The following is a 26,849-nucleotide window of genomic DNA, read 5'->3' on the forward strand; positions in this document are numbered from 1 at the left end:
GTGAGCCATCACAGCCCAATAAATTCAGAGAAGAAAGCAGCATGAACAACCTAAACAGAAACAGAATAAAGACTTGTATTCAGTTCTCCTTCCTCTTCCTCTGTCTTCCTGCATGTAATGAGCTATTCACTCCAGCACCTGGCTGCAAGTGCATCATCTGTGGTATACCCCTTCAGCAAGAGCCTCAGAATTGCTCAGACTTCTGCATATTTTTAGACTAACTCACAGATCTCAAAATCTGTTAAAAAAAACCCCAAAACAACCACGACCTTAAGATCTGGATGAGTAAATGCAAAATACCAGAAAGAAATACTTAAACACAAATATTTACTTCAATTATAAAAGAAAGAGAGTGCTGGGAAGCCCAGTTTGTGCAATGCAGGAATTGGGAACGGCCTCAACACAGTCCCTGTGCTGGAGGAACTCCATCATCAACTCCAAGGGCTGGACAGTGCCTGTCAGTGGCAGGGAGTGCTCCTGGATGGAGAACTGGAGCACTCAGCACATCTGTGTCAATGCCTCTGATCCATCTGCCTCTTGCTGTGCTGGAGAGCTCTGGAAAGGTGCTGCAAACCCCTTGGACTCCACTGCACATGGGAACGTGGAGGGAGGGCTGGAGATCTTGGAGAGTCACCCCGGAGAACTCCTGTGGCAGAGGAGAAGCACAGATGTGGGATGAGGGCTTTAGGACCAAGGGATAAGGTCACACTCAGTCCACAACCAACCAACCAACCAACCAACCAACCAACCAACCAACCAACCAGCCAACCAACCATTCCCTTAGATGACAGATATTAGAGACCACAGGCTGGAAGTCAGAATTCAGGTAAAAAGCAAAATATTGGGCAAGGGGAAACTCACTTAAATTGAGAACTTCATGCTATGGGCACAAGGCCATCTCTAGGGAGCCAGAAACTCCCCACCTTCTGGCCATTGCTCCCCTGCTGAAGGGAAGGAAGGCAATGGGGAGGTTTTACACCATGGACAGCATTGACAGGGGTAGTGAAGGTGTCTGCTCCAACAAAAACAGCTCCCTCCCATTAAAAGGGAGTCAAATCTTTCCACCTGGGGAGCCTAGGAAAGCTTGTTTCTTCTAGCAGGGCAGAGGGAAAAGGGGAACAGAACAGAGTGGAAGATTACCAAAATTATTAGACCTCCTTGAGCCCCCCTCACAGTCAACTCACTCAGTGAATGTATAAAAATGCACAGCTTCTCCAGAGAAGCCCTAGCTCCCCTCAGCAGCCCAAACCTCTGCACTTTCCATAAGAAAGAGACCACACCAGCACCAAGGCCTGGCCACCAAACAGCTGTCCAGGGGTTCCTCTGCTTCAGGGAGGGGTGGGATGCGTGTGCAGGGGCTGCTGGTCCTTACTGCGCTCGCAGTGGGGTCCCTCCCAGCCGTGGCACTGGCAGCGGTAGCTCCCCGGCCCCAGGATGCACACACCCTGGTTCATGCAGGGGTTGGGCTTGCACAGGTTCACAGGGCTTCTGGCTTCTGCAACAGACACAGAGCAGAGAGCAGGCTCAGGCACATCTGCATTATTACTAGCTGAGACCCACATCCATCAGGAATGCTGCAAAAAAATTATCATCAGGGGCTAATGGGACTGGAGAAGCATGCAGAGGGTGCAAGCCACAATTCTGTCTTGACACTTTAACCTAGAGACAGAATGGCTTTTCTAGGTGTCCTAATCTGGAGGAGAATATTCCTAGTAAAGCTTAAAAGAGTCACTTAATGATAAGCTCCATATCCCAGAAAAGCAAAATGGAGCATCTGCAGAGCTGTGAGCACGCCCAAACTCCCCACACCAGACATGGACAACACAGAGCAAGACACATGCCCTGCTCTAACAGGTTCACAATCCCAAATGCCACTGAAGTTCAAACCTCACATTGCCCCAGAGAGAATAAAAGTTTCCACTGGAATAAGAGGAATAAGGAGAAGTTGGCAGCTGGGAAGCAAGGATGGCATGAATGGAAAACAACATAGGGAAAATTTCTGGGTTTCTTTTCTAGGGGGGTTGAGAGAAGCCTGCAATCACAGCCCAAGTTATTAGCCCTGTTGTTATGAAGTATGTGACAGCTTTCCCAAGCCTCTCAACACAACAGAGCCCAGCTGTCAGCAGGGCTGGCAGTGTTCCATGCTGCCTTGCTGCCAAGACATTAGGTTAAGTAGCAGCATCCCAGGGGGATTTGCTTCCAGTCTGCTGGCAACACCACTTCGGTGCTGGTGAGGGTGTGAAATTCCTCTGCTCAAAAACTACCACAGAGCTGCTTGCCTTACCCTTTGCTCCAGGGTAGAAAAATCACAGAGAAAATAGAAAAAGGGGAAGGAAAAAGAATACAAATCCTATCCCCTATCTGTCAGGGAGCTTTCTACAGCTTAAGACATTGTGCTCATTCTCCCTCTGCATATCAAGTCTCAACCCACACCTAAGACTGGCAAAATTATAACTGAAATTCTTTTTTTTTTTTTTTTGACATTCCTAGACCTGAGGCATATCAGTTTTTAGCTTCAGTTGATTTCATAGGGAACCAAGCCAGGTTCAAAAATATTTTTGTTACCATGGGATTTGTGAAGTGGGGTCCTGCCTGAGAGTGTATTCCCAGGGATGGACACTTTCACTATCACTGGGCTGGAAGAGCCCCTAGCAATGAAAGCTGTATCTCTCGGACCCATCACTCATCTTGCAGGTGCTGCTGTTCTCCAGGGAACTGTTTCATGGTGCTCTGCTCTACAGGTCATGTGTCCACCTCATCCCTCCAGGCATGCTCCACAGCATAACCTCACAGACCCTGCTGTGGGGAATCATTCTGCCACAACACCATTTCTCTGAGCTCCAGCCTGCTGTTAACATACCTTAAATGGGGTTCTTGCACCTTGATGATCCTAATAACTTGTATTTCCATTAATCTGATTCATATATATTTAATGCTTGGGAACTTTTCTTCTAAACCTTAGGTCCTTTTTTCTGGACTCTTTTCAGATGAGCCTCAGAACTAATACCATATTCCAGGTATACAGAGGCAGGGTCTGTTTCTCAAATACCTCTATAATGAATCATAAATTTTTAAAGTCCTTTCACAGACAATGATTCTGTTATTAAGCCTTGGATTTGGGAGTAGAAGACTGAGTGAAGGGCTTATCTTTACATCGCCCTTGGTCCCAGCCTATCTAGTACAAACTGTGATTTACCTGCAGATGAAATGAAAGCAGCAATTCACTCTCAGGAAATGATATGTTATTACCCTGACTCATTGAACCCTGCTTTCTCTTCCCCTTCACCCTTGCCATTTTAGCTAATTCCAAAGTACACTACATTATTTTTGTAATAACACAGCTGGAAGTACCACTGCAAGAGAAACACACTGAAAATCTGAGGCAGAAACCATCTGCAGAGCCTGCCAGGAGAGCAGCTCTCACCCCAAAGAGATGATGCTGCAGCTCTTTCTAAGCCTGAAGGAGACACAGGCGTGCCCAGAGATGAAAAGGACCTCTGTGCTGAAGCTCAAACGTGCTTCTTTTGATCTTATAAACATGTTAAAACATAGCAAATGGATAGCTGTTAAACTTAGGCTATTTTGAATGAGAAAACAAGGCATGGTATTTTAACTAGGAGGACTTTCATTGTCACTGTCTGAAAACTAGGGCTGCTGTCCTTTCTGAAAAGCTGATTTCTACACAACATGCAAGTGTTTCACATTTAGTATTAGAGCCATATCAGTGCCAGCTGAGGACTGGCACTCATGACTCAAAGTTTTGAAGGAACTTCATCTTTTTTTTTCAACCCCCAAAAATGAGTTTTTACACAAATATTTGAAAATTCTTCCATTTTGAAGATAAGGATTTAGTTCTACAAATAAGATAAGTCACAATTTGTCTGAAGGCCTAGTTTACAAGTCTGAAGGCTTCAAAATGGACAGATTCTGATTTTAAGATTAAATACAGGGCAACACAAAATCTCAAAAGCCTACATGATAATTTCAGCAGTGGGATATTATGGATGAACAGGAGTGATGAGGTTGCAGACTCACTTTACAAACACCTGGTCACAAACCTGTTGAACAAGAGAGCAGAGACCAGCACAAAAAAGGGGCCCATTAAGCCCTCCCCCAGAAACACTGAAGGGGTACAGTAACACACAGCAAATTCTACAGATTTAAAGCAACATCAGAAAAAGAGAAAACTTTTTCCTTCAGAAAAAGCAGAACCTAGATCTAGCAGGGATGGAAAGAGCCAGTCACACTATGGACACTCTCACCCACTGGACTGAATCTTAGGAAAGTTGGTTACTCATTCCTGCAGGATTGCTTTGGGCAGTCATCAGAGCTGTGTCATAGTTTCCCCATCCATAAAATGCAAAAGACAGTATCAAGTTCAGTTAGTAAAACATCTAAAAACCTACAACAGCAGCAGCTGGAGGCACTGACAGAGAGAGTGATGACTGGAGGCTCTCCTACCTTCACAGATCCTCTCGATGATAAGACCTTGGTAATACTGCAGGTCTTCATAGGAGGAGATGTGGACCAGGTAGCTGGGAGACCCAGCCACTCTCAGCAGCGTGTCCCTGTCTGCGTCCCCAATGACAACCACAAACACCAGGATGCCATTGTGCCTCAGCTGCTGAGCCGGGGCAGCTGCATCCTGCATGCCCCCTCCGTTGGTGAGCAGCACCAGCACCTTGTTGACACCAGGCCTTGCTCCCTTCTGCACAGTCATTACATCCCTGTGAACATGCAGCAAGGCACTGCCAGCAGAGGCTGAGTCCCCGAGGAAGGGCACCTGGTCGATGGCCTGGAGAACAGCAGAGCTGCTCGTGTGGGTGTCCAAGGCAAAGACAGTGTGAGCTTTGCTGCCATAGGTCACCAGGGCAATCTGGGTGACGTCCCGGTTGATGATGAAGTGCAAGCAGCTGCTCCTGACAAAGTGCCTCAGACGCAGAAAGTTCTCCAGGCCAACTCCAGACGAGGCATCCACAGCAAATGCCAAATCAAGAGACTGGGCCTGGCAGCCTGGGGAAAGGAGCACAAACATGGTGTCAGTCAGAACACATATCTGCTCCTTTCTGACTGAAAAACACAGTGAGAGGAAATCGTGGGCAAAATTCAACACTGCTGATCACTGATGGTGAAGGGTGATCTATGCCTCTTTCACAAGGTCCATCACAAAAATCACTCATGGAAGGTTAGTCCCTGGATCTGTGACTGACAAACAAAAACAAGGACATTTGTCCTTCTGTCCTTCCCTCCTCCCTGCTGGAATGCAGGACACCTCTGCATGGTTTGGCAAACTTGTCCCCCCTTGCCCACACCACAGTCTTACCTTCAGGATTGCCCACGCTGCAGATTTTTCTCTGCAGCTCTGGCATCCTGTTGAAGAGGTCCTGAGGGTCTGAGTAGACAATGGTCTGCTGTGGATTGCCAGTCACCATGGTCAGCTCTGCTCTCATGAAGCTGCTGCCTATGCCAATCAAGAAGATATTTTGGTCCTTCACATACTTAGCGGCTTCTGCCACCGAATCCTGGGACTTGGAGTCAGTGAGCAGGACAACCACACGTGGGAGATCATCCTGCACATCTGCAAGGACTGGGCTACTCCTAAAACCGTGCTGTGCAATGTACTGCAGGGCTCTGCCTGTCAGAGTTCTCCCTCCACTGAAATTCAAGGCATCAATACTCCTCATGAGACCGAGTGTGTCCTTGTGCTGGCCCAGTTCAATGGGTACCTTGACATTGTCATCATACTGGGCCACCCCCACGCTCCCTGGGGAGTCCTGGCCCACCATGGCCTGGAGGAATCTCTTGAGGAAGGCCTTGAAGCGCAGGAACCCTTCCAGTGTGACCCCTGCTGAGCTGTCCATCAGGAAAAGGAGATCCACACCACACTCCAGGCTCAGCTTTGCTGCTGGAAAGGGAGAAGGCAATCGGTCATCTGCAGGGCAACCCCAGCAGAGAGAGGCCTGCTGGAAGCCTTGTGGAAAGGGGACATTGTGTCCAGCAACCCAAACATTTGGCCATTCATATCGTGAGCTGGAGGACAAATGAGCCAGGAGCAGGCTTTGTCTTGGTTAGATGCCATATAAACCTTTAGAGACAGGAAATATCTATGGGAATTCATGAACTTTTGCATGGCAAACTTCAAATCAGAAATTACAGCTCCACTCTTAGTGCTGTGGGCAGAGAACTCTGAATAACACAATCATATTCTGGAGAAAGGAGAGAGTCCAAGCACCAGACTCTCACCTCTGACACCCTGAGACACTCTGAAGCTGGAACATTGGTTCTGAGGAAAGTAAGTACAAGATGTTTTCTAATGATCAGGAGCTTTTGGCTTTTTTACATTGAACCCCCAAAACCAGGAGCTCCTGCTGCACCCGTGTATGTGGGGAGGGGACCACCAGACACATCCATGTCTCTCCCAGTGACTTTGCTCTCCTGATCCCATGGCACCTGCATTTAGGCCCAAAGGCAGCCATGCCAGGGGGAGATATTGGTCAATATTGGTGCTCTTCATACCCACACAGTGTCTGAACAGCAGCACCCAGCCACTGGGCCTGACACAGTCATGATCAGCAGGAGAGTAAACTCAGCCTGCCATTTGGAGAAAAGCCCAAGCACTGTGGCCCCACCCCAGCTGTCCCCAGGGTGGCACAAAGGACATCACAAAGGCAGGACCCAGCTGAGAGGGAAGGAGACAGAGCACAGGCTCACACCTACCACAGTGGATGTCTCCTCCATAGCCCAGCAGGCAGAGGCAGTGGTACCTGTCCAGTCCCTCTGGGACACATGTGCCACCATTCTGGCATGGCTGGGAGTCACAGGGGTCTGAACAGGACAGGGAAGAGAAGGACAGGTCATCAGTAGGGAGCCTGCCCCTCCCCATCCTCTGCCAGCATGAGCAGCACTGTTAGAGGAAAAAGGGTCACAGCTCTGCCCCTTTTGCTACAGAGTTTGAACTAACACAGGGCCACCTCACCTCCATGGCAATTTCCATTTGGGATGGCTCTCCAGCAGGCTGTGACAAGAAAGCAAACCAGACTCTGACTTCATTTGATGTGGAACAATGGCAGTGGCACCATATTCATATAAACAGAGAATTGCTAAAGGTCCTGCAGCCCTGACAGATTTTCAGCAGCAATGAAGGGGTCAGGGTCTGGCCTGGACAGTGCTGTACTGATAAAGAAAATGAAGCTGCTGTCACCTGAACTTGCAAAAAGGACTGAAGGAGCACAGCTACTTCAACAGCCACAAAAATAGGCTGGTGATCATCAGGCTACCCACTAAGCTGATGTGCTTGTGGTACCTAGTGTATGACTGGAGGCATCACTGCATGCTCCCCTGGCTGGAGAACAGTGACTCCCTGCAGGCACTGGGAAGCAGCGCAAGGCTCTGCCCCCAGGCCATGAACAAATGAGGATTCACTGGCTCCTCAAGTGGAGGAGAAACTACTGGGAGACATTTTAATCCAAAAGAACTCTGGTCATAGATACCCTTGAGAAACAAAAAATGGATTAAATATCTACTGATCACAGTCTCTCACTCAGAACAAAATTTTTGAGAAGTGAAAGCAAACCCTTGTCTTTTTGTTCTTTAGTTATTACCTTTCCTGCTTCATAAATTAAAGCTTTGGAAGAGCAAAATCCCACCTGGACATACAGTTCGGAAGCACCTGGATGGGTGTTTTATCAAGACTCTCTTCCACCTGTAACAGGAAGAATAAGATCTGCCATTAATAAATATTAACAAGGTGCCTTCAAGGTGGACCTCACTGTGTTTTCAATGGAACAATTTTCCTTTGAAAACACAGGTTTTCAAAACAAGTATTTTAAAAAAATAGACCATTCCAAATGAGATGGCAAAAAGAAAAGCGTAATTTCATTGAATCTACCCTTTTTAAAAATTCAACAGTAATCTTTACATTTTAAAATTATGGATGTATTTTTAAGACTCAAAAAAATATTTTGTTTGCTTGCTTCTGAGTCAGTGGTCAAAGCAGAAGCTCTTCCTAGAACTAGAGACTGTTTGCATCAGTCTTCCAAGGGATCTTCATCTCAGTAAAGAGTCAAGGTCAGATAAAAGCCTCATTACTGTATTAATCTCTCAGCCCATCATTTTAGAGCAGTGGGTGCCCAGCTTACCTGGTGAAGGGGCACAGAGAAGCCTGCACTGCATTGGGCTGCTTTGAGCCTTTCCAACACACATAGCTGCCAGCCAGCTCTTTCACAGTCTCCAGGGTCCTGCGCTCACAAGGGTGGGACTCAACTTTGCAGCCTGCAGCAAAGTAAAAGGCAAACTAGCCTCAACTGCCTGAAAATACAAAGGCTGTAAGAGCAGACAGCTGTTTTCAACTACCTGACAACAGCAGACTGGGCAGAGCTTCCAAGAGCTTCTGTGAGACCGCAGAGGAGAGATTTCCTGTAGAAAATATCACCAGCCTATTCTACTTTCTGGGAACCTAAATATTCAACCTCCTTTGCTTTGCTATAAATCTCACACTGCTGAGTTCATGGTTCAGTGACAGCTTTTCAGCCCCCTTTGTGCCTTTATCATTCATGTGTTTGATTTTCAGCTACCTCTGGACCACTCTAGTTCTATCCTTTCTAACTCCTGCAAGCCCCAGGTGCCTCCCCTTGATACACAGCCAAGTCCATTAGAAAATTTAACACAACTGCCTTTATCCCTCTATCCCCTGTCACATGAGCAAAAGCCAAAATTCCCATTTTCAGAGGTGAATGAGGATGCAGAAAGATTTAGGATTCTGCAGCTTGGAGGTATTTGGAGAGCATGCCATCCTGTTTGGGCACCAGAAGCAGATCACCTCAAAGTGCAACACCCGCTAATTCCCCTGCATGCTTCCTGACACTGCCTTATCTTCCTCACTCAGTGCCATGTCCAAGCCAAAGGCCTGGGCACAGAGGTGTGGCCAGCAGGGTCACCTGGAGCGGTGGCAGTGCAGACAGGGTCACTCAAGGTGCTGTACAGGCCGTTGGCAGCGTCCTCAGCATCTCCAGCAAAGAGCAGGTGCCGCTCAGGGGGCTCGCTGGCCAGCACCTGCAGCTCCTCCCACCTGCCAAGCAAGGCACAGGTCAGCTGCTCAGCCTCCCCCACAAAGAATTAAGAGTCAAAACCAACCCTGTGCAGCAAACAGAGAGTTGATGCAAAACCATGACACTCCTCAGTTTCCAAGATCCTGGCGTGTTTAGTCTCAGGCAGCAGCACAGCTCTACCAAGTGGAAAAGTTTTCTTCATCAGCTCCGGTGCTCCTTCTACATCAGCCACCAAGTCAGTGTTTCCCCCCGTGCCTGTATTACCCTGAAAATTCTTTTTTGTCATGGTTTAAGAATGGTATTCCCCAATTTAGTGTTCTCACTGAAACCAGGCTTCCCTTCCTTCCCCTCTCATCTCCAGCTGGAAACATGAAAGGCAAAAATATTTCATGCACTGAGATAAGAACAATTTACTGAGAACAGAAATGAAATGAGAAATCAAGCAGTAACAGCAGCAATAAAAATATGAATAACAAAAGATATAAGACAAAATCAATTTACTTGGAAAGTTTGTCTCAACACTGACTGTTTGTCCATGACACTTTCTCCCCTCCTTGGAAGGAAGGAATGCTCTTCCTCTCAGAAGGGAGAAAGTCCCTTTCCCCCACTCCTGGCAATGATAAAGTGGTATGGATTATTTCCTCGATACACCCACAGCTACAGAAAAAAAACTCAACCCTGCTCTGGCAAAAACTAAGACACCTTTTCTCTTTTCAAAACTTTTATCTAGCCTGAGATGACCCCTCACTTACCAGGACCGGCCATTTGGCTAGCTGGGTGTCTGCTTCCCACTCTGGAAAGTTTCCTACCTTGGAAACTTGATTCCCACAGCAAAAACTGTGATGTGTCTCTCCTTCACCTGCATTGCAGGCATTGCAGTGCTGCCCTGGGACTTTCCATCTGAAATGATGATCAGGACTTCAGGGACACTTGAGTTTCTGCCACCGGGGAAACCCTTGTGGAGAATGTACTTCAGAGCCTGACCTGTCTCTGTGCTCCCACCTCTAGAAAGCAGGGAGACAGAAAAGAAGAAATCAAAATTCCTCCCCTGCTACTGAATTTATCATTTGGGTTGCAAATTTTTACCCTCTGGTGTGACAGCGTTCACTGGGGTCTTAGGATGAGGGAAGAGACGAGGATCTGACTCCATGTTTCAGAAGGCTTGATTTATTGTTTTATGATATATATTATATTAAAACTATACTAAAAGAATAGAAGAAGGGATTTCATCAGAAGGCTGGCTAAGAATAGAAAAAAAAAAATTATAACAAAGGCTTGTGTCTCAGACAGAGTCCAAGCCAGCTGACTGTGATTGGCCATTAATTAGAAACAACCACATGAGACCAATCCCAGATGCACCTGTTGCATTCCACAGCAGCAGATAATCATTGGTTACATTTTGTTCCTGAGGCCTCTCAGCTTCTCAGGAGAAAAATTCCTAAGGAAAGGATTTTTCAGAAAATATCATGGCTACACTCTGGTAATGGGAAGTGTAGCCTATTTCTGCTTGTTGCCACACAACAGATCCATCGGGATGTCTAATCCTGTCATTCTTCTCATCTTCCTACCCACTGGTCCCATCTATTCACCCTTATGTCCCTCCTCTCCAACTCAGAGTGGTCTCTACAGCAGAGTGTTTCTGCAATTGGTGCAGTAACCAGAACTCTTGGATATTTGAATTTTATTTCCATCTTCTACAAACGTCTCTACAGCTTCTGTTTTTCCATCTGAACATTGTGGTCATTCAGCTGCTGAAGGGGTGCCGGGTGTGGCCCTTTGTGACACAGGTGTGTTGTGTCAGTGATGTGGGACACTGTGGTGGCCCTTGTGACACAGCAGAGGGCCGTGTCAGGGGTATCTAAGGGGCACAGAGCCCTGGGGATCCCATTCCTGTGAGAGCTGCTCTCTCAGGAGGAAGCAGCTCCCGGGATCCCTGTGCCCCGACCACACCAGATGAGGAGGAGGAGGAGGTGAAGCCCAACTCCCAGCCCCCAGCCCCTTGCCCAGCTGGATGGATGGAAAACCAGCCCTGCAGAAAATGGAAAACCAGCTCAGGCCTGCCCCTGTAGGACACTGAGGAGGAGGGGGCCTTTGCCCACATGGACAAAGACTGGGAATATGACTCGGAGCAAGAGCTTTCCCCATGGAGAGACGTTACCAGACAGGAGCTCTGCCTCTGGGAAGAAATGACACTCCAAGAGTATTACCAACTACAGGAAGATGTGATGGTCCAGGAAGTGTCCCCACGGAGAGCTGTGAGGCACCAAGACTTGTATCAGAGGTGTGAGTGTGGGAGAGGTGCAACTGTGAAAGTCCAGTGGGGAGATGGCCCACAGCAAGGGCTGTGGGGAGAAAGTGTGACAGTCCAGGAGTTGTACCAGTTGGGCACAGAGAATGAGACACACCAAGAGCTGTCCCAGCAGGAAGGGGAGGCACACCAGGAACCATCTCCTTTGGAAGAAGTGCAAGGCCACCCATTCCAATGGGAAGGAGACAAGAGAGACCCAGAGTTGTCCCAGGTGGGAGACAACAGGGACAAGGACCTATCACAAGGAAAAGACTACAATGCCCAGGAGCTGCCCCAATGGGAAGAAGATGGGAGCGACCAAAAGCTGCCCCAACAGGAAGGAAATGTCAGCAGCCAGGGGCTGTCCCATGGGGCAGAAGGCATCGATTACAGGATATGGGATGAGGATGCCCAGACTTGTGCCCAGGAGGGCCCCACCTCTCCCAGCAGTATGGGCACCGAGGTGGCAGGAAAGGCAGCCCCTGAGCTGCCCAGAGCCTCTTCTGCCCTGGGGAGTCCCACAGAGGATGAGCTGGCAGCCGCTCTGGCAGGAGGTGCTGAGGAGGAAGAGCCCCCCAAGGTGGAAAAGGCACCAGATTCTCCTGCCCTCAGGGAGGAGGTGCCACCAGCAGCAGCAGCAGAGAACCCATGCAGCTCCCCAGAGTGCAGCCAGGCTGTGCTGGATTTAGCGAAGCGCATCAGCCGTGAGATCGTGGACAATGCTGTGCTCATGATACAGGAATCTGGCTGGCAGCCAGAGGAACAGAGAGACCTGGAGCAAAGCTTGGATGCTGAACTAGAAGCAGGAATTGCAGGAGGAAGAGAGGAAGAGAGCCCAATCTCTGCCCCGCACACCCCCTGCTGCACCCCCAGCCCCTTGCTCAGCCCACTGGGAGCCTCCAGTGAGGAGCAGGTAGAGGCAGACAAGGGATCAGCCCTGGCAGAGCAGGAGCCTGAGGAGGGGGCCTTGGCTGGGGAGCTCGAACATTCTCAGGGTGAAGATGAGGAACACACAGAGCTGTCCCAAGGAGAAGCCTCAAATGAGAAGGAGCTGTCCCTAGATGAAGACAGTAGCCATCAGGAAGGGTCCCAAGAGGAAGCCTGCCCTGAGCAGGAGCTGTCCCTAGAAGAAGCCAGTAGGTACCAGGATGTCTCCCAGGGGGGAGCCAGCACTGAGCAGGAACTGTCTCTGGAAGAAGCAGGTAGCCACCAGGAAGAGTCCCAAGAGGAAGCCAGCTTTGAGCAGGAGCTGGCCCTAGATGAAGCTGGTAGGTACCAGGAAGGGTCCCAAGAGGAGGCCTGCCCTGAGCTGGAGCTGGCCCTAGATGAAGCTGGTAGGTACCAGGAAGGGTCCCAAGAGGAGGCCTGCCCTGAGCTGGAGCTGGCCCTAGATGAAGCTGGTAGGTACCAGGAAGGGTCCCAAGAGGAAGACTACAGTGAGCAAGAGCTGGCCCAAGTAGAATCCAGAATCTACCAGGAAAGGTCCCAAGAGGAAGCCTGCCCTGAGCAGGAGCTGTCCCTGGAAGGAGCTGGTGGGTACCAGGATGTCTCCCAGGGGGGAGCCAGCACTGAGCAGGAGCTGTCCCCAGCAGAAATCAGTAGCTACCAGGAAGGGTCCCAAGGGGAAGCCAGCTTTGAGCAGGAGCTGTCCCTAGAAGAAGTTGGTAGGTTCCAGGAAGAGTTCCAAGAGAAAGACTACAGTGAGCAAGAGCTGTCCCAAGCAGAATCCAGAATCTACCAGGAAGGGTCCCAAGGGGAAGCCAGAATTGAGCAGGAACTGTCCCTGGAAGAAGCAGGTAGGTACCAGGAAGGGTCCCAACAGGAAACCAGCAGTGAGCAGGAGCTCTCATTAGAAGAAGCCCAAAGCCACCACGAGCTCTCTGACTGGGATGAATGCACTGGGGAAGAGCTGTCCCATGGGGATGTTGAAAACTACCAAGACATTTCAGACTGGGAAGAAGCCATGGAGCAGGACCTGTCCTTAAAAGAAGCCCAAAGCCTGCATGAGCTCTCTGATTGGGATGAATACATCGAGGAAGAGCTGTCCCATGGGGATGTTGAAAACTACCAAGAAATTTCAGACTGGGAAGAAGGCACGGAGCAGGACCTGTCCTTACAAAAAGCTGAAAGCCACCACGAGCTCTCTGATTGGGATGAATACGTCGAGGAAGAGCCGTCCCATGGTGACGTTGAAAACTACCAAGAAATTTCAGACTGGGAAGAAGGCACAGAGCAAGGCACTGAGCAGAAGCTCTCCTTAGAAGAAGCCCAAAGCCACCACGAGCTCTCTGACTGGGATGAATGCATCGAGGAAGATGCACTGTCCCATGGGGATGTCAGTAGTGACCATGAAATTTCAGACTGGGAAGAAGGCAAGGAGCAAGGCCTTTCCCAAGGACTAGTTGGTATCTCCCAGAATCTCTCTGACTGGGAAGAGCACAGTGAGCACGGGTTGGCCCATGGAGAGGTCAGCAGCTACCAAGAAGTGTCTGATTGGGAAGAGTCCATTGGCCAAAAGGCACCCAAGAGACGTCGCTCCTGCCTGTACCGGCTGCTGCGGGCGCTGTTCCCCTGCCTGGCCCCACGGCCCCGGGATTAGGGCTGGCTGGCAGCACCAGCCCGGGCCCTGCAGGGGCAGCTGGCCCTCAGCATGCCCCTCCATGTCCTGGGACAGCTGCCTTTGCCCAGACACGGCCCTGCAGCCCCAGCAATCCCCAGCTGCTGTGGAGCATCCCAAGCTGGTCTCCCCAAGACAAATATCACCCATGTGGCCAGCCCCAAACCAGCCCCCATGGGGGACACTGGTGCTGTGTGACTCAGTGGCGAAGGCCACAGACTCATCAGGGTGGGGAGAGACCTTGAATGTCATCCAGTCCCACCATCACCCTGAAACCATGTCCCCAAGTGCCACAGCCAGATGATGCTGGAACACTCCCAAAGACAGAGACTCCACCTCCTCCCTGAGGAACTCCTTGCAACCAATGCCTGACCACTCTGTCAGGGAAAAGTTGTTTTGAATATTTCATTGGGATCTCCCCTGGTGGAATCCAAAGACATTTTCTCTCATCCTGAAAGGATTACATGCTGATCCTTTGGGATTTTATCCACGAGGAATGAGCACAGACAGGTGTTTTGCACACTGTGCATGACTCCATTGCACACTGCATGACTTTGCCAAACACAGTTCATCCAAAAGAGACAGAAGTTGGGTTTTCGAAATAGTAGCATTAGTAAAAAAGAAACCAACAAAAACAAAACAAAAAACCACCACCAAAACACAACAAAAAACCCACAAAAAGAATAGGAGTAGGACTAATAATAAGGGCACTTGGTGCTAAAGTCTAGTTGAGGTGTTAGGGCAAAGGTTGGACTCAATGATCTTAGAGGTCTCTTCTGACCTCATTATTCTGTGATTCTGTGATAATATGAAGAAGATTAAGTAGTAGTAGTAAATAAGAAAATAATTAAGCATAAGAATAAGAACGAGAAAAAAAAAGAGTAAAAATAATAACAATAGCAATGAGAATAAGAAAAAAATAATAAGAACAAGAATAGGAATAATAAAAGGATTAAGTATAAGAAAAAGGAAAAAAAAGAAATAAGAATGAGAAAAAGAATACAAATAGAAAAAGGAATAAGAATGATAATAAGAAAAAAAAATAATAAGAAAAAGAATAGGAAAAGGAATAAGAATTTAAACAAGAAAAAGAAAACAAACAATAAGAAAGAGAATAAGAAGGAATAAGAAAAGGAATAAGGACAAGAATAAGTTGATGTAGAAGAAGAAATAGAAGTAAATACTAGGAAGAAGGAGAAGAACAATAGGGATGATAAGATGATGATGATGATGAAGATAAAATAATAGTAGTAGCAAAATATTATTATTATACCAAGTTAAATTATTATTATTATTAGTAGTAGTAGTAGTAGTAGTATATCAAGTTATAGTCTTTTAATATCAAGTTAAAACACACATCTACATATCCTCTAGCATCACAGAATGGTTTCGTTTGGGAAGGACCTCAGAGATCATCTTGTTCCAACAGATTCTCTTCTGCTTTTTTTCTCTCTGAGAAAAAAGGTCTCTCTGAGACCTCTTTCCTATTTCTCTCTCTCTCGCATTTCTTGTCAATAAAATCCATGTTAAATAAAATCTGTATGTTGCCATCATATGGTCTCATTTGTATCTTCATTCCAGCAGAGGCATCTCTCCCTAAAACACATTCTCTGCCCAGCCTGTTCTCCAAAGCAGAGTTCTCCAACCCTCTGAGGATCCCAGCTGCTCTCCCTGAACTCATTCCGACAGGCCCACATCCTCCTCATGCTGTGCCCCAGACACGGCTGCAGTGCCCCAGGGGGGTCTCAAACAATGGACTGGAGAGCCACAATCACCTCCCCTGAGCCGCTGCTCCTCCCTCCTTTCATGCAGCCCAGCGCCAGGGTGGCTTTCTGGGCTGGCAGCACACATTGCTGACTCAGGCTCAGCCTCTCCTCCATCCACAGCCCCAGTGCTCCTGCTCAGCCCCTGCCCTGCCCTTCTTCCCACACGTGCCACAGACCTGGTGATAATAAAACCACTAGAGCAGAGTGAACATTTCCAGCTGTCTTTTAATTTGCCCAAGGAGTTGTGCCATAGATAATTTCCTGTAATTGCTTTTAAGGGCTGCTTTTATTGCTGTCCAGAGCAATTCAGGGGAACCAAACCACAGGTGTCACTCCTTCCTTGGAGGATTCATGTTCTTTGTCTGCATTGATACAAACACACCTCATTTGCTTTCTGAACATGCATCCTTTGCCCTAGCACCTGGTTCCTGATTTGCTTGTTCTAGAAAAGCATTTCATCATGCCCAAATGCACTGTTTTTCCATCTACCCTCTGATTTTCACAGAAACTTTTTCATTCTGTACTTGCCAGGTCTCTTTGCTTTGAACTTCTTCCTCCTCTGCACTCCACCATTTCCAACCATACTCAGTGACCATGTGTTCACAGCAAGTCCAAATTTGCCTTTTTCTGACCAGATGTCTGTGAGATGTTTCACTGAATAGTGCTCTGCATGAGGAAAAACACACTGTGCATAGTCAGTGTAGTGACTAAATCTTGATGAACTCATTACACTGTGCCCATGTGAGCCCTGAGGATTAGAAAAAGTTAATAAAGAGCTCATTAAATTGCTTATTAATTTACATTTGGAGCTTCACTGGGGTTTGACACAGTGGAAATGTGTTTGAGGCATTACTCCAATAAGGATTTTCTGAAGTACAAGGAGACCTGGACTTTGCCTGCTGTCTTTCTTCAGGAACAGCACTAAGTCTCCTGTAACCAGCTGCTGACTGATATGAAAGAAATTCATGTGAAATTTAGCTTGAGATTACCACCGAGTTTGGCTGGAACTGGCCAACGAATTCCAAAGCTATTTGGACAGCATTCACAGAGAGAGACCAGCAGTCTCCAAATAAATCACAAAAGCTTCACTTTAGTCTGGTGCAGCCTCCTTCCAAGTGCTGTCAGCTCTGGGCTGAAGTCAGGAAATGCCTCACTGGCCCAAGGCTCATCAGAAGCACATCAAGGAACATCTCAACCAAGATGTCAAACACCCATTTTTTTTTTCAGAAGCCAACTGGAACCCATCCTTAACTATTTTATCAACTTCAAAATGTCAGCTTTTCATTTAAACTAGATGAAATAGCCAGGCAAAAAGTAATTATTTCTGTTTGATCTGTCAGCATCCCTCTGTTGTCATCAAGGACATGCAGTGCCAGCCAGCAAATGCTGCTTCACTTTCTCTGCTCTCACAGACTTTCACCAACCATCAGAGAGGGGGAATGCATCTTTGTTTTCTCTAAGTTCTTCCTGTAACAGTACACAAGAGGCTTTCCTGATTTGCTAAACTCATCAAAAGAAATACAACAAAATCCAGCCAGCTGATCTTGCTTGAAAGATGCAAAACTGATCACATTTGCTTGCAATATGTGCAACATCCTGAGAGCAGCAGATATCCATGGGAAATGTTGATCTAACCCTACTTAGTCCTAAGGCAGATCAGCTAAAAGAGTAGACATCCAGGGGCCTTACCAATACCTCATCTATCATCAAAACAAGTGCTATTCTGGGGTGATTGTCAGATCCTTAGTAGATCCAAATGTATTTCTCCAAGATGGAAAGTTTGGATTTTGAGAGGCTCTAAGGACAGCTCTTCTTTGGACTTCTGGCTCCATTTCCTGGGGTCATGGGAAGACATCCAAGTCTTAACATTTAGGAAGAAAAAAGGCTTCCATCTGAAAACCTGATCCTCTTGAATTCAGCAAGCACACAAAGATATCTACAGAGCAGCAGTTCATCACTGACTCCCAGGACAAAGGAAATTGTAGCCACCAAAAAATGAAGCAGCACACTGTGCTGCCTTAGCTCAGCCATGAGGGAACAACATGCTTGTTTTTCCATGGAGGATGCAACCCACTGCCTGGCTCAAATAGACAGAAAGAGCTGGAAAACTCTCTATTTACCATGTTATAATAGGACACTGAAAACTTTGTCTCCTATTAACTTTCACTAAGAAAGATCAGGTTTCACATTTTTAGTGGATTGTGGATCATGGAGCACAGTGTTCATTCACCTCCCTCCCTGGGGACATCACACTGGTGTAAGCACAGCAGAAGCAGAGATTTCTAAACCTCAGAAAAAACCCCTTAATGCAGAGATTGAGCCCAGAAAAAGAGGAGAGCTGTAAAATAAGCTGACCTGAACACAGTCCTCTTGATTCTCTCTTTCACTTCTTGTTTGGTTAGATAAGAATCCAGTGGGAATTCAAGGTGGGGAGTTGAGCTAAACTGTATCATTCCCACACGGACCTAAAAGAAAAGGTTATGGAAGGTTATGAAAGGTGTCTGTGCAAGTTTTACTCTTTTGATCAGTTTACAAACTTGGGAAGACTAAATTGTGTGAAGGCAAACCATGTTTTTTGATGTTGAGCCACAAGTAGTCTCAATGAACTTAGAAATAGAGCAGGAACTCCAGTATTATTTATACAGACTATAAACAAGGCAAAAAAGTTTATCTGGAAACAACAGCAGCCTCTGCTGCAGTCAGAGGCAGCTCAGGATCTATATTAATCCACTCAGAGCAGCTCACAGCCTCAGGGGCAGTAAGTTTATAAATAACACCTTCTACACCAACCCATCTATACACTGGGTAGGCAACCTTTCCATCCCTGAGAGTAGCTCCCTCTGGCACTGAGCACAGCAGGCAACACAAACCAATACTTTTTGTAATAGTTCCTCTAAAACCTTTTCCTCTAGTTGAAAATGCAAATGGACTAAATGGTCTGTACAGGGCAATACATCCAGAATACCTCACTGAAGCCTTACAAGAAGTATTATGGAATGTGACAATTTCAAACGTGAAAAGATGACCAATTTTCAGTCCAATCTATGTGGGATTAAGTGAAAGACTAGAGGAAAGATGGCATTTAAATAAATAAAACACACCACCAAATCTGCAAATAATAAATATTCACTGACACAATCTTCCCAAATACCTGACATTTATTTGGAAAGGCTCTGGCATGGAATTAAGTCCAGCAACCATCCCAGCCTGCTCCAAGGTCCTCAGCTGAGGCAGTGTTGTGGGACTGATGCACACCTGGAACTGCTGCCAGTCTGGCTTAAGTGCCCTCAGACAAAGCCCAGGATGTTTCATTCATGCCCAGAGGTGCCCCAAGGCTGACTGCAGGGAGCAAGGCCTGAAACCATGGCAGCACAGCACCCATCTCCTTCTGGGGGAAGCAGAGCGAGCAAACTACATCATTTAATCTGGACAGAAAGGTGGCTAACTTCCCAGACATTAATTCTGCAGCTTTCTAAGGAAAAGCAAGAGAAAGAACCAACTAATTGATGAGCTTCCAAACCAAAATAAAATCAGGAAAAAAAACCCCAAATCATAATCCTTAACCTGAAGGATTACGTATTTTCTCAAATTCCAAAGGAACTGCTGAAAACCTGAAGAGTCAAGAAGCATCCTCCAATCCCACTGCTTCACAAATCACATCTTTCTGATAAAAATAAATACTCTGCCCCCATGGCAGGTTGAATTTTGCAATTTCAGTCAGCACGTTACCACGGGCCTTTAGACACACTGCCAAGCTGTTTGAAAATTAGAGGAGATATTCCTGACACTCACCCTGTCTGGATGGATGTCCAGGGCATCACAGAGCTTGCCTGCAAAGTGCTTGGACCTTTCAAAGCTTCCTTTGCCAATGCTGTAGGAGCCATCCAGGAGGAAAAGGATATCTAATGAGGCAGAGCACTGCATCACTAGAAGAAAAAAATATACACACTGTGAAACTGCACTTTGTTAGCCCTGCTCTGGAAGCAGGCAGCCAAGAGCTGAAAATCCAGACAAATGGCAGAGGATGGCCAGGGGCAGCCAGTGCTCACAACACTCAGCCTGGTGTCAGTGGCAGCACAGAGCAGCCAGTGCAGTGAAGAATCAGCAATCCAGGCAGAGGTGCTCTCTCAGAGAGGGCACAGAGGAGGGGTGAGCAGCAGGGAAAGGGAGCCCTGCCCATTGGCACCTGCAGGCTCTCCCAGAGCAAGGCAGACATAAATCCAGGAGGCATTTACAAAGTCCCACAGAGCCCAGTGTGTTTCATCTGCAGCACATTTTTCAAAACAGGCTCTTATTTTCCTAGACACAAATTCACTGAACAGCTCCCAGACACTGACAGAAAGACTTTTCATGAAAATCTGCCTTTTATTTCCTCTTCAGAGATGTGTCTTTGTATTATCCCTGCCTGCAAGAACATAACTGCTCCCAAGCTGAAGTTTCTGAGGTGCTTTTGCTGCAGTGGAAGCCCACAATTTCACTGACATTCACATTTAATTTCCATTCACTGAAATAAATAAATGGCAGATTGCAGACTATGAAGAATAATTTTCAAAGCATTTAAAGGGAAATTTTAAAGTCTCCTCTGCAGCATTTGCCAGAATGAACTTCAAGGGAAAAAGAATCCAGAAGCTCAATAGAGATCAAGCACACTGACCCCTTAAGAGCTGTTTTGGCCAGTGATGTTACTCTACCCCCATTATTATAATCTTTTTATTGTCACTACTTTTTCCAAATCCTTCCTGCTAGCCAAAACCTGAATTTATAATTAGGGTTTTCTAATACCAGATTACAGGGATTGAAAGTTGTGAGGCATTCCCTCCTGGGTCACTGGCCCTCCTAAGGGGGCACCCAGCCTTGCCCTGGGGCTCTGTGCTGAGGACAAGCTGGAGCAGAGCCTCCCTGCCAGCCCTGTCCTGGCTTGCCAGCCTTGCCCTGGGAGCTGGGCTGAGCCTGGAGCTGCAACAGGGCTCTCACCCCTGCCTGAGCATGCACAGAGAAAAGTGCAGAGCCCCCAGATTGGGCTGAGCATGGAGGAACCCCCCTCAGGGGGCTCTGCAGCTGAGCTCTTCCACAGGGACTGGCGAGCAGGATGCCTGCAGCCCAGCAAGGGACTCCTGGGGATGTGCAGCAGGGAGAAACACCCAAACACCCATCCCTGGCTGGAAAGTCTGAGCTGAACACATGGTGCTGCAGGGTAGAACTGGAGGGCATGCCTGGCATAGGAATGAATGCTCTCTATCCCTTGACAGACAATAGAAAAAATGGTGATCAGGTGTCAGGACCCAGGACATCCCTCTGGCTGTCCTGGGCAGCCAGGACCCCTGCCAGGGGTCTCAGAGACCCTGGCACAGCGCCCAAAATGCCTGTGTGGTTTTGATTATGACCCATGGAGCAAGTTACCAACCTTAGATGAAGATCTGCAAGCCATGACAAATTAAGTAGAATGATAGTGAATTATCACAAGGTGAAAAAGTGGATTTTGGGGTTTTTAGAATGGGAAGTCAGGGGGCAAGATGGAGAGATCTGGGCATGTCCTGCCTTTCTCCTTCTTCTTGGCCTCCATCTTCTGCTGTGATGTTGGTACTTTTGGATTGGTTTAGAGTAGAAGCTCACTGTCTTACATAGGTGATAGGTATTGGAAAGTAATTGTAAACATTGTACAGGCAGTTTTTAGTAAAAAGACATAACACCACCCCAGGGGCAGGCAGAGTGCCTGGAACTGTCCTGCTGGACAGACCTCAGCAGGGCAGGAGAAAGAATTTTATAGATAAGATACAAGAAACAACCTTGAGAACGAGAAATGAAGAGCCCTGACTCCTTCTTCAAGCACTGGGCTGGGAAAAGAGACTTTCCAACTTTTCTGGGGGTCACTCTGAGCAGTGAGAGACCCCGACAATTAGGAGAGAATTCATAACAGAGTTTATCAGAAACTGATTGCCAGTACAACAAGGGAGCTGCAGGTGAACACGGGCCAGCCAGAGCCCCATCAGCCCTGCTCCCAGCAAGCTGGCTGTGCTGGCTTTACAGCCCCAAAAAACACCCACGTGGGAGGTCTGATCAAGGCTGTAATTAAACACAGCTCTGCAAATCAGAATTGCTTGGAGCAGGCTCTGAAGAACTGACAGAAACACCATCCAGTTGGCAAATAGCCAATTTGGGGAAAAACCAGAGTGGATCACATCCCAGGAGAGCTAACACCAATGAGGGAGAAAGCCAGGCTAGGGTAGAGGCAGCCACAGTGCTGTGACTGCCAGAGCACTGCTGGGGACTTTACAGACTGAAGAGGGGCCAATAAATGTAAATAACTACAACAACAAAAAACTTTAAAAATGCCAAAAACAAAACACACCAAAACAACCAAAGAAAGAGGAAACTCAGAAATAGAAAATGGTCTATAAAACAAACTTACACTGGCCAGCAGCTGAGATCTTGCCAATCATCTCCTGGCCAACATGGATTTGTTGTATACCCAATGCCAGCAAAGCTGTGGGATCAAACAGACAACCATCCATGAACAAGACAATCCTATAACAGCAAAAATGCTGGTTTGCTGTATAGGTTTCACAGCTGCAAAACATAATTTGGTGACACAGCAGTGTATCTATGACAGGAAATTCCTTCTGGCAGGGACACAGAGAGCACAAAAAATGACAAGGACATGACTCCAGCACACAGGAAAGTCTCTCTGCTCACTGCATGCAGGGACAGGGCAAGAATGAGAGTTAGGCCAGCTTTAGGCTTCTTTACAGCCATATTTACAGCCATAAACACTGGATAGATTTATGCACTTTTAATATAACATCAGCTTTTCCCACACCAGTTAGACACTTTACATACAGATCAGTCATGTGTTCAAATTCTCAGAAAAGCTGTTTCTCCAGGTATTATTTTCTCCCCTTTTGTGTGAGACTATGTTTCAGAAGTTTATCCCTAAACCTCCTGGAGAGGCACTCACTTGGCCCTCATTTCTCAGTGAAGAACTCCAGCTGGAGATAGAGAAGCCCCCGAGACAAAAACCACTGATGCAAATGGCAGCTTTAAACATACCTTGGGAAAGCAGGAAAATGCAGATGGACTCAAATGACAGGAGGTTCATGGTGACAAATCTGGAAGGAAAAAAAAACAAACAAAAAGAAACAAAGAGGAGAGGAATAGAAATCCAATTCCCAAAGCCAGTTTCTTTACCTGCAGCTAATCATCTTCTTCCTGGGTGTCTCAGGTGATGAGCTCAGAAACATTTTATCTGGGGGGCAAAAGTAACTCCTGCCCTGGGGAGAATGGTGGGGAACAGATAGAAGGGGAAAACATGAAAATGAAGGAATAATAGAAAAGGAAATCTCTCAGCATACTCCTCTCTTTTCCCATCCCATCTGGAGACATCAGCCCTGGTGGGGAGGGAGAGCCAGCCCCGCAGCCCTCTCCTCTCCTGTGCACCTCCCTTCTTCAGCTGAGTCCCACCGGGGCACTGTGTGCCTGGGAAAGCCGGTGGAGAGCCCAAGAGAGCTGCTCGGGGCTTTCACCGAGCACAGTCCGAGCCACATCCCCCCAAGCTCCCCGTCAGCTCTGGCTGGGACGGCCCCGTTCGGGAGCCCAGCCCAGGGACCCGTCCCTCGAGCAACGCTGCTGCCCTTCCCCGTCCCCTTCCCCATCCCCATCCCCGTCCCCAACAACACTCAGCCCCAGGCTCTTTCATGCCTCTGTTTTACAAGGACTGGCTTTCTGGGGAGATGTTTTTATGCATAACAAACTCAATTTTCTGCTCATTTTTCCTTTGAAATCAGCGAGGCTGCCATCACATTGTAGGTAGATTTCAGTGACACTTTCAAGCATGCCCAGATTTAGACCAAATGTATCTGGTAGAGCTCTTGGCTTTCTATTTCAAACATGGATATTTATTTTTTCTCCAGATTAAAAGCACTCACTAGACCAGATTCCTGATGGGTCTCTGCCCCTGTCATTGCACAAGCAGATTTTCTTTATGTAGTTAAAGACAAGTAAGTGTGCTTCTTGATAACCAGCTCTATTAGCTGTTTTTCCAGAAAATGGATGGATTTGTCTCTGCAGCAAATTATATATCCCTCACATCAGACAAGGCAAGATACCTAAAGCAGACCATGCTCAGTTACCTGCACAGGTACAAGATGAAGAGAGGATTAAGAAATCCCCTCTGGCATCACCCCACCAGGGATTACAGACACAATCACCCTGTCCTGCAGTGCCAGGTGCATTAAGCATCCCCCTTCAGCAGACTGGACAGATCCCAGGCTTGGCTAAGTAAAGGGAGATCAACACAAAACATGATTTCACTGGGAAAGCCCCACTGTGTGTCCCCCAGGAGCCTCAAGCCCTGCAAATTCCACAGAGGAAAGGTCATTCTTCTGCCATGCCTCAAGGACATTCTTCCTAGGAGCTATTTCCAGGGTGCACATCACCCAGAGCTGGACAGGCCTCTGCCTGCAGCCAGATGTGACAGGTGCTGGGGATTTCACATTGTTTTCACACAAAACACTGACAGGTCAAAACGTTTTGCCAACTTCATTTTATCTTGGGTTTAAATCAACTAACCTGCAGGATGAATTCTTTACCCATTAGCCCTGCCAGACTCTCAGCAACAGGAATTGAAAGAAAGCTTCATCATCACCTGCTGCTCATCAGCATTAGCCCAGGATTAGCAGCAGCAACCTTAGCACCTTTGCTGGGGGGTTGGGGTGGTGAGTGAAGGACATTTTAATTTTATCATTTCAGCCATTAAGATAGGGAATTTTAACAATGTCTACCTCAATAACGAGTCAAATATATATATGATGAATATGATGGCAGCTTACTCAAAGCTAAGTAAGATTGTGACCATGTGTAGTGTGTTTGGAGGAGTGACACCAGAGATGGGAAAGGGAGGTAAAGGGAAGAAAAGCTCCTCTTGACAAGTACCTTCCCATCGTGTCTTTCAACATTGCAAAATATCACTCATTTTAATCAGGGAGAAAGCAGGAAAGATTACACTGCATATTTATTAAAACATATTCTTAACAAGCCAAGCAACCTCCTGTCAGTGCTGAGGAATGGCCCCAGCTTGCTGAGGAGAGCTCACTGCCCCGTGCTCATCTGATATTCAGATGTAGGGAGGGAGGGAACCAATCTTCCTGTCTCCTTTTTCAGTCTCTCTCAGCTTGTTTTCCATAAATAAATTTTACTTTTTTCTTCTTGCCAATGTTAGGAGGCAGTAAGCAACTTCTGTTAGGAGCCCACACATCCCCTCTGCCCAGCCCCAGGCATTGCTTGGGGGCAGCTCACAGTGGGGTCTGAAACTGAAGGGCGAGGAGGAAGACAACAGGGGAAACACTTAACTTCTCCTTAAAACAAATATCACAAATTTCAGTCTAAAAGTTTTGACAATGTTTTTCTCCAAGGGATAAACAGGATTAAATTTCCAGAAGACACTCTGCAAAACCAGTTTATTTGTTCTCCTCCACCCAGTTCTGCAGCGAGGGAGTTTTGAGAGGCTCTTTTCCCCTGTACAGCAAAGACTCCTGTCCATAAAGAGATCTTGATCCTGCAGCACTGCTTACATGGGGTACTGTCAAAATCAGCATGCTGTAGATCAGATCCTGTACGACCCACAAGTTACAGCATAAAAGGCACTTTTCTGACCTGAGAGCTTTTGCTAAACTTACTGTGCAGTTTATTCTGACAGAAGTGCTTATGCTACTGACTTTGCCCGTGGCTAGAGCACACTCCGAAGATGACATGGTTGATACCCCAACACATGGATGAGAAGTGGGATCACACACTGCCTGTGCCTGTCCAGCACAGCCCTTGCTGAATAAATGGGGAAATCTGATTGTGTGGACAATTTATCTCACACTGACGCCTCATCTTTACCGTGCAAAATAAACAGAGGCTACTCTCATTCCTTTCATGAAGTATCCAGACACATTAAAGGTACCAGTTTTTCCTTGATTATTAAGTCATGATCAAGTTGTTACCGTGTCTTTTGCAGAAAGACGTCTATTACAGACATGAGACACAACCTGTTGGAAAGCCAGCCCCGGCAGGCTCAGCTCTTTCCTCTGGCCACACCCCAAAAGTGCTAGAAACAAAGTAATTAAAGCACGAGAGCACGGGCTGAGTCTGGTTTCCTGGGTGGTGGGGATTATTTTTGTTTTACTAACGCATCATGGGCCTGTTTATTTATGGAAGAGACTCGCGCCGTGTTCCTGCGGCGCTCGGCGTTCCCTGCGGGGGGACCAGAGGCTCAGCGGCCGGGACAGGACCTGGGCTGCGGAACGGCCCTTTCGGGCGCCTCCTGTCCCTCCTCCCTACCCCGGGCTGCGCAGGGGCTCGGAGCCGGCCGCGCATCCCCGCGCACCCCGCCCATGGGACAGCAGGGTGTCCCCGGCAGGACCGCCCGGCCCGCTGGGAACCAGCCCCAGCCCACCCCAGCAGGGCTCTCCTGGCCCCCATCGCCGCCCCGGGAAGGCTCTCCCGGGCCCCATCGCCCCCGTCCCACCCCGCGCCGGGCTGCGGAGGCAGCGGCCCGGAGCAGCAGCAGGAGCCGGACAGAGGCTGCCCCCGAACCCCGCCGCACGCCCGGCTCCGCTGAGCGAGCAAACCCCTGCACCTCCGAGCCCCACTCGGCCCCTACCCTCCCAGCCGAGGTTTAGGATGTTCTCGGTTTAAAAGGGTGGGAACAAAGCTCTCCGAGCCGCACTTTACCTGTTCTGGCAGACTGCGCGGCCCCGGTGCACCTGCGGGGTTGTGAGCAGCCTTCTCCCCACCTGGATTTACACCGTGCCCGGCTGTGACAGCCTCTCCTCCACATCCACCACAGCCTGAACCTAGAACTGCGAACTGGGGGGTGGGGAAACAACGCCAGGAACACCCACATTGCTGTAGGTTACATTTAGGAGGAACATCGGTGTATCCGCTCCTCCGATAGGCTCGGGACAGCCCAAACTGGCAGCAGCCCTGGAGCACAGCCAGCAGGCCTGGCAGCAGCACCGAGCAGAACAGACACGCAGGCACCCTGCTCACAGCAGTCCAAAGGAGCTTCATTAGCAATCAGGCTTTTTAAATGTTTTTTCCAATGCTTGCTTTTCCACAGAAAACTACTCCTGACCTGTGAGGAGAAGTAC

General features: G+C 47.8%; 1 protein-coding gene across 2 annotated transcripts; it reads right to left on the minus strand.

Moving 5' to 3' along the window:
* Nucleotides 1-308: 308 nt before the first annotated feature.
* On the minus strand, nt 309-26,659 carry VWA2 (von Willebrand factor A domain containing 2). 2 transcript variants are annotated; one of them, XM_077182855.1, is made up of 15 exons: nt 26,431-26,659; nt 22,903-22,980; nt 22,765-22,823; nt 22,127-22,201; nt 19,510-19,643; nt 18,073-18,182; nt 9,857-10,051; nt 8,937-9,067; nt 8,139-8,271; nt 7,647-7,702; nt 6,718-6,825; nt 5,324-5,905; nt 4,462-5,013; nt 1,373-1,495; nt 309-646 (listed from the first exon to the last, which is right to left on the minus strand). In XM_077182855.1, exons 2-15 carry the CDS (start codon nt 22,953-22,955, stop codon nt 513-515), a joined length of 2,445 nt encoding a protein of 814 aa, XP_077038970.1. In that variant the 5' UTR covers nt 22,956-22,980; nt 26,431-26,659; the 3' UTR covers nt 309-512. The 2 variants fall into 2 exon arrangements, with proteins under 2 accessions (XP_077038970.1, XP_077038969.1); XM_077182854.1 differs by having other exon boundaries at nt 22,903-22,985.
* Nucleotides 26,660-26,849: the final 190 nt, after the last annotated feature.

The sequence above is a fragment of the Agelaius phoeniceus genome, chromosome 9 (assembly GCF_051311805.1).
Source record: "Agelaius phoeniceus isolate bAgePho1 chromosome 9, bAgePho1.hap1, whole genome shotgun sequence".
Taxonomy (NCBI): Eukaryota; Metazoa; Chordata; class Aves; order Passeriformes; family Icteridae; genus Agelaius; species Agelaius phoeniceus.